The sequence below is a fragment of the Antechinus flavipes genome, chromosome 3 (genome assembly GCF_016432865.1).
Source record: "Antechinus flavipes isolate AdamAnt ecotype Samford, QLD, Australia chromosome 3, AdamAnt_v2, whole genome shotgun sequence".
Taxonomy (NCBI): Eukaryota; Metazoa; Chordata; class Mammalia; order Dasyuromorphia; family Dasyuridae; genus Antechinus; species Antechinus flavipes.
Window position 1 is genome coordinate 520,841,113 of NC_067400.1, and position 12,701 is coordinate 520,853,813.

A 12,701-nucleotide genomic window follows, 5' to 3' on the forward strand; every position below is an offset into this window, starting at 1 on the left:
TATGTTAAATAATGAGTTCTATAGTTCTTGGTAAATATAAAATACCATGGTTGTGAGCATTTGTTTATTTCTAGTGGGAAAAAAACTTTTTTTCCCACTAGAAATTTTTATTTACTACTAGAAAAATTATTTAACTAATAGAAATAGATCTCAAGTAAATCTTCTTTTAAAGCATTTCTGTTTTATTTTTTTTCCCACAGTGCTGACAAGTCTTCCAGGCATTACTGGGATGGTTTAGGGTCCCCTCCTGAATCCCTTTCACCTGGGAGTGATGCATACTGTAGCAGTGAGCTGAGTGATCCTCAATATGATCTAAGTCTGCTGGAGAACTTGTTTTACATGACATCAGTAAGTTGATTGTCCTGGAGAAAATTCTTCCAAGCGATACCTCTATCTTGGATAGAGCACTAATAACCTCTGAGAGATACCTGAGTTCAAGTTCCAACTCCATTTGTAAATTGAGGATAATGCTTTTGTTATTTATTTCAGAAGCTAATTGTAAAGACAGCACTATCAGAGTATGAGTGTGAGTATTATTATCATATCCATAGATTCTTACTATCTTGGTTGCATGTAGTATTTGCTATGTGGTTTGGTGGCTAGAAGGTTAGATATTTCATAATAGAATAATAGATTCATAATAGAATTTCACAATAATGTGAAATTATGAAATCATCTACTGTTAAGAGACAGAAGGCACATTATAGATTATCTATCCCCCTCATTTTATAAATGAGGAAACGGACCTAGAAAGGAGAAATAACTTGCTCAAGCATCTTGCTCAGGAAGCTTAGTGCAGAGTTAGGATTTTCTTCTGACTTCTGGTTCACTTCTTCCATTTCATCCGTTTTTTCCAAAAAATACATTGTCATAGAATCTCTTTGTTGAAGATAATTTAATGCATAAGTAAATGTAGAAACTTAAATGAAAATCATTTTGCAACAGAGCAGATAACAAGATGATCTTTGGTAATTACTACCACCATTTCTAGAGTTCTTTGGTCCATAAGTAGTATATTTATTTAGTTCTCTAGTGTATACCTATGCTTTCTTTTAAAAAGAAAGAAAGAAAGAAGAAGGAAAAAAAAAAGAGTTCTGTTAAGCTCTGGGATTACTGACATATTGGAAGATTTGTTTGAACATATCTTTTGTACGTTGGAGGCCCTTTTATCCTGTTTATATCTAAATAGAATCTGCTAAACAGAATCTAAACAGATCTACAATCTTCAACAAGTGATCATCCCATGGTCGGACTTCGGTAGTAATAAAGAACTCACTCTGTGATACACATTCCATTATTGAACAGCTACTCCTTTTAGGATTTCTTGATGATATCCGACTCCTTGTAATTTTTACCCAGTAAGCATATTCCTGCCATTTGAGACTAAATGGATAAAAGGTAATCCTTCTTCCACAAGGCAACCCTTCAGATACTGGAAAACAGGCTTTGCATTCTCCAGGCTGAATAACTTCAGTTCTATCATCTGTGCATTCTATGATATAGCTTTAAGACTCAGTGTGTGTCAGGGCATCTCAGTACCACAGTGGATAGAAATCTAGTGGATAGATAGTGGGTATCCAGAGTACACCAATCTGGATAAGTGCTAGCTTATCAAAATCCCTCTTAAAACATCCTAGAATTCCTCTTTTAACATCAACTCTTGATTTCATGTAATTCTTTGCTGAGATAATTGTGTGCTTAGGCAGAAGCTCCATCCTCATCTGTGGCATTGGTATAGAGGATATTCAGAGACCAAGTATGGTTTGTACTAGCTTGATTCTGAGGTGCCTTCCACTGTTACATTCTGTGATAAATATGTGCAGCTTCAGGTTCACCCTGGATCCAGAATTAAATATTTGAACCTTTGGTCTAAATTTGAGTCTTTGTTCTCTTATTCTGAGATCATGGTAGCATAAAATGTTAGTGCTAAAAGGAACAATAGGAATTATTTAATTCATCCTTAACTACTTCTGATTTGTTATGCAGGTGATCCTTAAGTAGAAGTTGACAAAAATAACCCTATAAATTGCATTACTTAACCAGAAAACCTGAAAAAGAAGAAAAGACTTTCTTTTCTGGGTTGGTAAAGGGAGAAATGGCATGTGCCAGACTGCAGACAAGAGAATATAGTTGTATTCAGGGGAATAAAAGAGACCAGTCTGACTGAGAGAAGTGCAGTAAGGCGAGTTGAAACTGGATTGTGCAGCCTGATGGAATGGAAAGATCCCTGGACTTGGAGTCAAGACTCCGTCTGATCAGTCCTATGATTAGGGACAATAAATTCCCTCTCTCTTAGCTTCAGTGTCCTCATCTGTAAAAATGGGGAAATTAATTCTTAAATTACCCTACAAGTTTTAGGACAAGTATTTTGGAAATATTAATGTTTTAAAAGAACATGGATGTTTTTAAGTAAAGAGCAATGTGATAGAAAATTTAATCTACTAACTTCTTCCTCTGATTCCTCATCATGACATAGCAGAATCTTGATAACTAATATAGTAGGATAAGCTTTGGGAGGTTCTCCTTATCTATGGCCTGGTAAAGGAAAGTGAGCTGATTTCATCAGAGTGTGGATTTTTTAGCCTTAGCAAATCATCAGACTCCTTTTATATGTGTGTGTATGTAAGTAGATATATGTGTGGTGGTTTTTCCTTGTTAGTAGGATGAATACCCACACTGATAAAATCAGCAATTTTTGAATATTAAAAATATTTTTATTATATGACAGATGGTATTATAGAATCATAAGCAGAAGGGACCTTAAGGTCACGTAGCCTCTCAAAGGTGAGGTAATTGAGGTACAGCATAAAGGTAATGATTTACCTAAGGTCAGACCTAAGTCTCTTAATAGCCCAGTCCAGTGCTCTTTTTACCATGTTAGGGTATTGATTATGAAGACTAGAAGCTAGCTGTATTGTTAAGTTAGGCATAAAATAATGAGGGCATGAATGCGAGTGATAGTAGTGAGAATGAAAGGGAAAAGTTATTATTGCATGGTACAGTGCTTTGAACATAGTAATGAGGAAGGGAAAAAGATAGTATTTGGTAACTAGATAGATATAGAAAGTGAATGTTAATGCATATTCATTTGTTGAATTTGTTGAATACTTGTTATGTGCAGAATTCATTTCTAAACACTGAGGGAGATAGAAAACTTATATAAAGCAAAAATTGCTCCCGGCATAGAATTTGCAGTTTAATATAGGTGTTCTTAACCTTGAGTTCACTGAACTTTGAATTGATTTCAGAGGGTACCTGAACTTGAACAGGAAAAAAATTACATCTTTGTTTCAATATAATTGGTTCCCTTTGTAATACTACATAATTTTTATTTTATGCATTTAAAAAATTTTTCTGAAAATACTTCACTACCACTCAGAGGGGTCTATGACACAAAAAAGTTTTAAGCCCTGTTATAGTAGGAAGATAAAACAAACAAAAGTGACATATATAATAAATGCATCAGAAAGATGCAAAATAATGCCATGTGAGATCTGAGGGGAAAGGTCCATAATGACTGAGGAGATAAAGCAGTGCTTTTCTATAGGAGATGGCTTTTCCTTTAGATTTCAGAGGATGAGGAGAAAAAGATTACAACAATTAGGGAACAGCTTGACTAAGATAAGGAATATATAAGGCATGTCAAAAAGTAGGTGGCAGCAGTACATTTTATAGATGAGGAAGCTTCCTCAGATGTGGAATAACTTTCTGATACCCACACAACTGGTCATTGTTGGAGTAGATATTTATACTCAGCTTTCCTGATTCCAGATCCAGGATTCCTTGTACTGTACCACTCTTACTCTGAGATAGATAAAACATTGCCTGTATACTTGATCAACTCATTCTACTTCAGCAGCATATTTGAGAATTCTGTACTGAAAGCACCCATTATTTCTTTCATCCAGGTATTTTGAGGACACGTATGACAGTGAATAAGTGTGCCCCAGTGAGAATCAATTTTTAATCAAGGTGTCTATTTTGGAAACTGACTCTTATGAACTAAATGTGTAGGTACTAAAATATAACCTGAAGGCTGATTATAAATAGCAAGTGATAATGTACAGCAGAAATCCCTTAGGTTATTTAGATATCTTTTTTGCTTTAGTAAAATAGTCACCCAGTGAAAAGCTTAGCAGTTTCTGGGCAATTGATTACTGGCCCCAAATTAACTTCTCCTTTCTTTTTTTTGTTTTCTTCTCTAATATTCATTTGAAGAAAGCTGATTCCAGTGTGAGTGATGTTCACAATGAAGATGAGAAAATAGTTCAATCAAGAAGTATTGCCCAGAATCCCAAGGCAGTGAATTTGGGTCATCATAGTCCAAAGAAGACAGCAATGGGAAAGAAAGCTAAGTGAGCCTCTCCATGAATGTTTATTTAATAACCGAGTTGAGATCTACATAGCATTAGCTAGCCATGTGAATTTGGGAATATCACTTGCCCTCTTTTTCTTCCTCAGTTTCTTCATGTATAAAATGATAATAATAGCACCTACTATATAGAATTGTTGTTAGGACCAAATGAGAAGATATGTGAAATGCTTTGCAAACCTGAAAGTGCAACATGAATGCTAGTAACAGTACTAATAGCAGCAAGAGGACTAAATTAGATGAACCTTAAGATCCTCTTCAGATGTTATTTTCTGTGCTTCAAAGACAGTTCAGTGAAATAGTTCAGCATTTTTGAATCTGGAGACTTCAATTCAAATCCCATCTCTCAGATTTACTAATCATGGGAAGTACAAAATACAGCCCTCAAAGACCATAGATGTTATGGAGAGAGATAAATTATTATAATACAAAGTATTACAGAATTACAACATTAAAACAAAATATTGAGGTATGTAGGGAAAAGCTGTTACCAATCAGAGAGATTAGTTATAATTATTGTGCTACTTATCCCATAGGGTTTTGAAGAAAGTCCTTTTTAGAGTGCTTTAAGTTTCAAGCTAACATTAACAAGGTCCATTGGATCAGAAATTTAAAGCTGCAAGTGTTATCAGAGACTATCTGGTTGAGTCCCTCTCTTTATAGATGTGAAAGCTGAATCCTAAGGGAGCTAAATGTCTAGCCCAATGCCACAGAGGTCATGAGCCTCAGAACCTAGTCCTGAATCTCATCATCTGAGTCCAGAGTCCATAGAATAGTTCCATTCTACACATTGCCTCATACAAAATGCTATAAAAAGATTCTTACTGACATTATTAAGGTTTTCTCCTCTAACATGCTGAAGCAAAAAATGAAATATTCTAATTTGTTTGAGTAAAAAACTTACTCTGTAATAGCATTGGTAAGGGCTAATCTATTCACCTATGTGGGAAGTCAGCTCAGAGAATAAAGGCCATTAGATTTTAGGCAGTAGTTCAAGTCATTACTGGTGATCCAGTTTATCTGGTAATTAGTTGAATGACTTTGCAGAGAGAGAGAGAGGTTTACCAAGTGTGCTGAGTTTTGGGAACGTCAATGCTTAAAGCATCCATGATTTCATCAATACTCTATTTACTAATGTAGCCCTCAGATTCTCTTTACATAAATAGACATTCTTCATGACTTGCTGTAGATAAAAACATTGATTATCTGTTAGTGACTTAAAAAATATCTGTCTGTTTTTATTTATTTGTTTTAATCAGAGTACATTACTTACAATAATAACCCAATTCTCTAAACTTTTTTCAGAAATTCTGCTGTTCAATCAACACACTTACAGAGTCCTAGAAAAACTGAAGTAATCACCCTGAATTTAGATAGACTGGCCCTGTTGAGTCGAATACGCTCAGCCAGAGTTGTCATTGACGTGCTGGGAATACCCCCAGAGAGTCCCCAGATGACCCCGGGCAAAACAAGCATACCTGCCAGACCACCCAGATCAAGCTCAGCCAGAAAGCGGTATGCTTGGATTCCTTGTTCTTTCCCTCTCTTTGCTGTGCCTTCCCTGGGAGGCTGAAGCTGAGTATTTCTAGGACATTTCCACGTCGTTCTAGTAAAAGTAGGAGGCCGGGGCAGTTATGTGGTGCAGTGGAAGAGCACCAGCCCTGAAGTCAGGAGGACCTGAGTTCAAATCTGATTCTGACACTTAACACTTCGTAGCTTTGTGACCCTGGGCAAGTCATTTAACCCAAGTTGCCTGGGGCTGGGGGTGAGGTGGGAAAGGGGGGAGTAGGAAGGCCAAGGCAGGAATAGAGGGCTAAGCCAACCAAAACAAGGTGCTAGAGTACTTAGTGATTTGCCAGAATTGACACATTTAACATACGTTTAGCAAATGCTCATTATGTGCAAGTCACAAAGGAGATAAGGCAAAAAAGACAAGGTATATGCTATTAAGTAAATTAACTTTGGAAAACATATTCTTGAGTAAACTACTATAAAAATAGAAGATAAGAGTCTAAGAAAGGTCAGAAGTCTTTTGAGAGGTCCAAGAAGGAAAAGATTATTAACTCAAATTTGAGAGATAGGGGAATAGTGGCATTTGAGCTGGATCTTGAAAAATGGGTAATCGGCTATTGGAACAGTTAGCCAAGGTATGAAGGTGGAAAGTTCATGACATCCCATAGTAGTAAGAATCTTTCTTTGATGACTGAACTGAATCCTCGTTTCCTAGCAGTGATAAAAGATCTTGAATGTCAGATTGATGGATGAGTTTGGACTTTGAATTGGAAATAAGAAAAAGCCATTGAAGAATTTTGGGTAGGCTACCAATGATAGAATCAGAAAATTTTATAGATTTGACATGCTGCTTTTGAAAGATTGCCATGCCAATATATTTGTTATTCCTTTAGTTGTGGCTCCTATATTTAAACTAACAGGTCTTGAATTAAACCAAGATCAAGAATTAGAAAAGAAGTAATTCTCTTTTGCTGCAAATTTATTCAGTCTCTATTATATGCTAAAATCTGAGAATTGTGTTGTTGTTCAATTGTAATCCCATTTTGGATTTTCTTGGCAAAGATATTAAGTGTGGTTTGCAGTTTTCTTCTCCAGCTCATTTTACAGATGAGGAAACTGAAGCAAACAGGGTTAAGTAATTTGCCCAGGGTCGCAAAGCTAGTGAGTGTCTGAGATTTTCCTGATTTCAGGGCCAGCACTCTATTCACTACATCACCCAGCTGCCCCTAAAATCTTAAGTCAGAAATGTGCAAATAATAGTTCCAGCTTCAAGGGCCTTACAGTATACTATAAGAGAGAAAATGGGTTCACAAGTATAAGGGAAAATATAATAGGGGAAAGCAAGTTTTGAATTTCGTTTTCACGGAAGATCTTTATTTTGAAGTTAGATGACAACCACTTGTCAAGCATATAGGGGTTTTCTTTGCAGATTAGACTGGACCTGTAACATCCCTCTGTGATTTTTTGGGGTATACAAGTAGTTTCAAGTAGTTTTTTAGTAGGAACAGATCTCTTTCATTGGCTATCCATGAAATCTTCATGAACAAGATGCAATCTAAACTGGACTTTATCAGAACAGAGGGATTTTGGTTTCAAGTAATCAGTCTAGAAAATCTCCTAAAAGCTGCACTAACTTTAATTTAAGGGTTCTAAAAATTCTTGAGTGTTGTAACTTTATTAGTATTCATTTAAAACCTTCCTTGATCCACTTTCCCTTCTCAAATAGTATTTATTCTTGTCCTATGTTGCATTATAACTTTGTATTCATGCCTTATCTCCTCTTTTAGACTGAATATCCTAGTGATAGGCATTCAATAAATATTTGTTTAATTATTTGGGAGAGTAATGTAAAAGATATGTAACACTTTTTACATGCTTCTAATAGAGGTTAGATCCATTATCCTTTGAGGTCTCTTTTAGATGTGAGATTGTGTAATTCTTCGAGTCTTAGCCTTTGAAGTCAGTGGTCATTATGCACTTAATGTGTCCCACACTAAGCGCAAGAGATATAATAATAGACAAAAAGTGGTCCATTTTCAAGGAGTTCACATTCAAATGAGTGAGATAATCCGCAAACAATTATGTACAAACCAGAAAGGTACAGAATAAATTAGAAATCACCTCAAAAGGAGAAGGTACTAAGATTAAGGATTCATGGGAGAAGTTTCTTGAAGAAGTAACTTGATGTGACTTGAAGGAACCTAGGGAAGCCAGGAGGTGGAGATCAGAAGAAATCATCCCAGACATGGGAATGGCTAGTGAAAATGTCCAGAGTTAGAAATAATGTTTTTGCAAGGAACTGCAAAAGAGACCAATGTCACTTGGACCATATGGAGGAAAATAAGGTATAAGAAGTCTGTAAAAATAGGAAAGGGACAGGTGCTGAAGGGCTTTAAGAGCCAAAGGATTTTGTTTACTCCTGAAGAAAATACAAAAACTTCTTTATTGAATAGGGGAATATTATAATCAGATCTCGTACATTAGCAACTAATATTATTGTAAGATATTTACATTAGCTCCTGAGTGAAGAAGGTATTGGAATGGGAAGAAGCCAGAAAACCAACTAGTAGTCTATTGCAGTAGTTCAGGCATGAGATGAGAGACTATACTAGGGTGGTTGGTGGATCAGAAGAGAGAAGAAGGCATATAAGTTTGCAAAAGTGGAAACAACCCGATTTGGTGATGGATTGGATATTTGAGGTAGGTACAAATTAGGAATGTGAAGCTAATTTGGTAGAAAAACTAATAAATTCAGTTTTGGAAAGTACTATGAACTTGAAACATGTTAAGAAATTATTTGTTTTTAATTATTTGTATTATTAGTACAAACAATACCCGAACTTTTTTACCCATTCCTGTTGTATATAAAATCTGATTGTTTTTTGTTTTCAGTTTAAAAATGTGTATTATCCCAACTGACTTGCATGTAGATGAAAAAGCCTTTGAGTTTATCCTTCAGTGTATAAATATTGAACAGGTACTCTATATGGTTAATGAACTGGAGCCAGAATTGAATAGGAGAAAGAGAAAGGTCTGAATTGCTTTTGGGAAATTGTATAGTAATTGAAATGATCCCAAACTGACACAGAAATTCATCTTTTTTAAATACTCTTCTCATGATACTGCTTGGTTATCGGTCATGAAACACCTTAATCTTCAAAGATTTAAAATAGCAAGTGAGGCCAAAGAATGCTGTGGATATTATCAGTGCTGATTTGTCCATTAAATGAGGCATAAATATATAGCACATGTATGATCAGAAATGAGTTGGGTTGGTCATATTGCTAAAGTGAAAGGTGATAGTTCATAACTATGTTCATAAATTGCTTCGGCAGATATGGAAATATCTGAGTCTAGATTTGAACTTGTGTTTTTCTGACACTGAGGTCAGTGCTCTATCCACTGAGCCACCAGGCTGCTTTAATGGGTCTTTTGAGAAAGAGATGGGAAGAGAGAGTGTGTGTAGGTGGGATCTACCCTTCTAGATACATTTCCCCATCATCTTGGTCAGCCTCGCGCTGATTACAGTCTTGCAGAAGTAAAGCTTAATCTTTGCTGACTTGAACTAGTAGAATAAACAATAACATGAGAAAATGTTTAGAAAGCTAAGGGTAAAATTTCAGTAAGGCTAAATCTTCCTAAGACACAAGCAGGTAACAGAAGTGTTGACATAGCTGTGGCATGATTTCCTCCTCTATTTTCATAATAGTTCAATCAACATCCCATTGAGGGCTGCGAGAATGAGTAGATAGGATTGCATTCAGAAAGTCTAGTAGTGTTTTAAGTCATCTTAAACAAGCACTTGATGCCACAGCCTATCTTTTTAGCATCAATATTTCACAGTAAAGCTATATATGAAAAAGAGATTATAATTTAGTGGAAAGAGGACAGAACTTGGAGTCAAGAGAAACTTGGGTTCTGATCCATCCCTCGATGCTTCCTAACTGTGGGACCTTGGCAAATCACTTAACTCTTCTAAATCTTCGTTACTTCATATGTGAAATGGGAATTAAAAAAACAGATATAGAGCGATTCCCCTAATGCCTAGCAATTAACACTCAGAGTTGTGGGGATTAAATGAGATAAGGTGTAATAAAAATGCTATGTAAACTAAAAAGCCATTATATAATTGTCAGCTTTCATTGTTAAGGCTGTGAAATATAGGTTGTCATAATCATCATTTATTAAATGTCTGTTTTATGCCAGGCATTGTCTCAGAAGAATAAAAATTGAAAATGGTGAGTGTGAGTAGTGTAACTTCTTCAATTTTCCAACCTGTATAAAAGAATATTCTGTACAGGCTGAAGTAAATACAGCTGAATCCACAGAAGAGAGAATACATGGCAGGGTACAATCTTTTGTGGATTAACACTGAAGAACAATCCCAACCTCCACAAATCCAAAGCAGAAGGAAATTTGTGAATTTGTGTGAGGCTCAATTTTAGGTTAGGGACTTAACTTTTGTAATAACTCTATCTGATCATCCATGGTAACCCTCCATCTTTCCTCCTATTCCCTCCCTACAAATAGCATGTGTTTATTCCATTCAATCACATAAAAGAAAGGAGAATAAACCGGGAACTAGATAGATTGAAAATAATGCTGATTTTTAATTATAGCCTGACCCTAGTAAAGGAACTACTCTTCTCACCATACAACTTGGAGTACAGAAAATATATATAAAATAGCTACTAACCCCAGTTTGGCTAGAACATAGAGGCTGTAGAGAAGACTATGAGATAAGGTCATGCCAGATTTTGGATAATGTTAGATCTAGGCTAATGTGTTCAAACTTTGCTGGAATTTTTTTTTTTTTTTTTGAGCAGAAGAATTACATCACTAGATCTTTTCAAAGAGAAAAACAATTCAGCAACAGGTGAAGTATGGATCAGTTAATGGAAATGATTAAAGCAAAAAGGTTCCTATAGTATGTAGTACCAGTAAGAATAAAAAAGGGGATAGAAGCCAGAGACATCATAAAGGTTGAATTAATAGGATTTAGTGACATTTATTGAACAAACATTTGGAAGTTAAAATCATGTTAGTCCTGACAAAGCCTAGTCTATCCTAGCTTTTTGAGGTATAGTCCCTTGTTTAGTATTTAAGGATCTTTACAACTTGGCCCCTCTTATCTTCCTACTTTGTATTATCCTTCATATGTTTTGTGACCCAGGGATAATTAAAGTTTTTCTAATATATGTGAACAGTACTCCACCTTCCATTTCCGTGCCTTGACATCATCTGTCCCCCATTCGTGTTATGTTCTCACTTCCAAACTCTGGCTTTCTTTAAGACTCAGCTCATATCCCATGAAGAGTTGGTTCCTCCAGCCACCTGAATAATTTTCCCCTCTAACAATACCTTTCTCATATTCTATATGTGTCATCTATTCCCATTTATTCACATTAATGAATGAATAAATTATACAGTGGAAACACAATTAGAAAAAGAGACAGCTAAGTTCTCAAGAAATTGATGCTTCAAATTGGAGGTACACATGTTAAAAAAAAATTAGAGCCTATAGGAAATTCCAAAATTCCTAAAGATATATTAGCAAGTCACATGTCTGGAGGTCATGGCAGCAAGATAAATGGGAAGGTTTGAAGACTTTAACTCAAACAAGTAGGCATGGTTGTCTGCCATTTTTACTGAAGATTCAAAGTTAGTGACTTGAAATGTATTCCAGTGTGGTTTAAACAGATATGACTGAGCCGTAAGGTCTTCCCTGGGGCATCCCTGGTAGAGGGACAAAAGGGAATGTCACCCTTCTGTCTGGGAGGATAGCTGGAAGGGAAGCAAAGAACAGTCCCTATGAACTATTTGTTCTTCCCTTCAAACCACCCTCGATGAGGTCTGGAGTGGTGGAGGAAGCAAAGGGATGGGACTAGAGTGGAAAAGATGCCTCTTCTGACTATTAGGGCTAGGGAAATAGGCAAGGAGGGGAACATCCTTGAGAGTGGTGTTAGGTCTGGGTAGTCTGGAGTCATCTGGTGTAAGGGACTATTTTTGTAAAGGCCTTTTCCATACCCCGACCACCCAGTGACAACTAGGAAGCTCTTGAACAGGGAGTTGGGAGATCTGGTCTTAATCTCTGTCTCTATAGTTTCATCCATATGGATATATTCTCTACCAACACCCATTAGAGAGTTTTTAAGAATTCCTGTGGAGTAAAAAATGTATCAATTCGAGTACCCAGGTTCATGAGCCTTTCTATACCTAACTTGTTAGCTGGTATTTGGGCATCTTGTATTTGAAGACTAACAATAGAATTTAACATCTGGCAAGTCAAACCAGCCTAGAAAGGAGTTGAATATTAATTTAATGGACACGTCTAAAGGCCAGTTTAGTCACCATTGGAAGTTTTGTCTGTCTAAGTTGTTTTGGCAATTAGCAATTCATTAAAGCATCTACTGAGGTAGAAGGAAATAGAACTGCATCCGTAGAGTTACTCCCTACAGAACTGAAATCACAAAGAAAATATTTGAGTTTTTGAAATTATGCAAAGTGCTTTCGCAACAACAGTGCAGTGAGGTAAATCATGTTAAGTGCAGCTGATGGTTACTGGAGAGAGTATTGGGCCTAATATTAGGAAAGTCTAAGTTCATATTTTCCCTCACACACTTACTGTAGGACCCTGGGCAGGTCATTTCACATTTGTCTGCCTTGGTTTCCTCAACTGTAAAACCTCCCAAAGTGTTATAAGAATCAAACAAATCAATCTGTGCTTAGCACAGTGTGTGGTACATAGTAGGCACTTAATAAATACTTATTCTCTTTCCCCTTCCTTAGGTAATGAGCTTTCAATTTTTTAATTTAG

General features: G+C 36.1%; 1 protein-coding gene across 5 annotated transcripts in view; it reads left to right on the forward strand.

The window, feature by feature from the left end:
* The window catches only part of C2CD3 (C2 domain containing 3 centriole elongation regulator), a 143,482-nt gene that overhangs the window by 41,460 nt on the left and 89,321 nt on the right, over positions 1 to 12,701 (forward strand). For all 5 annotated transcript variants that reach the window (XM_051987129.1, XM_051987128.1, XM_051987127.1 and 2 more), the window contains exons 8-10: positions 201 to 348; positions 4,219 to 4,355; positions 5,678 to 5,887. In XM_051987129.1, the coding sequence (XP_051843089.1) occupies positions 201 to 348; positions 4,219 to 4,355; positions 5,678 to 5,887 (495 nt within the window). The remainder of the gene's footprint in view (positions 1 to 200; positions 349 to 4,218; positions 4,356 to 5,677; positions 5,888 to 12,701) is intronic.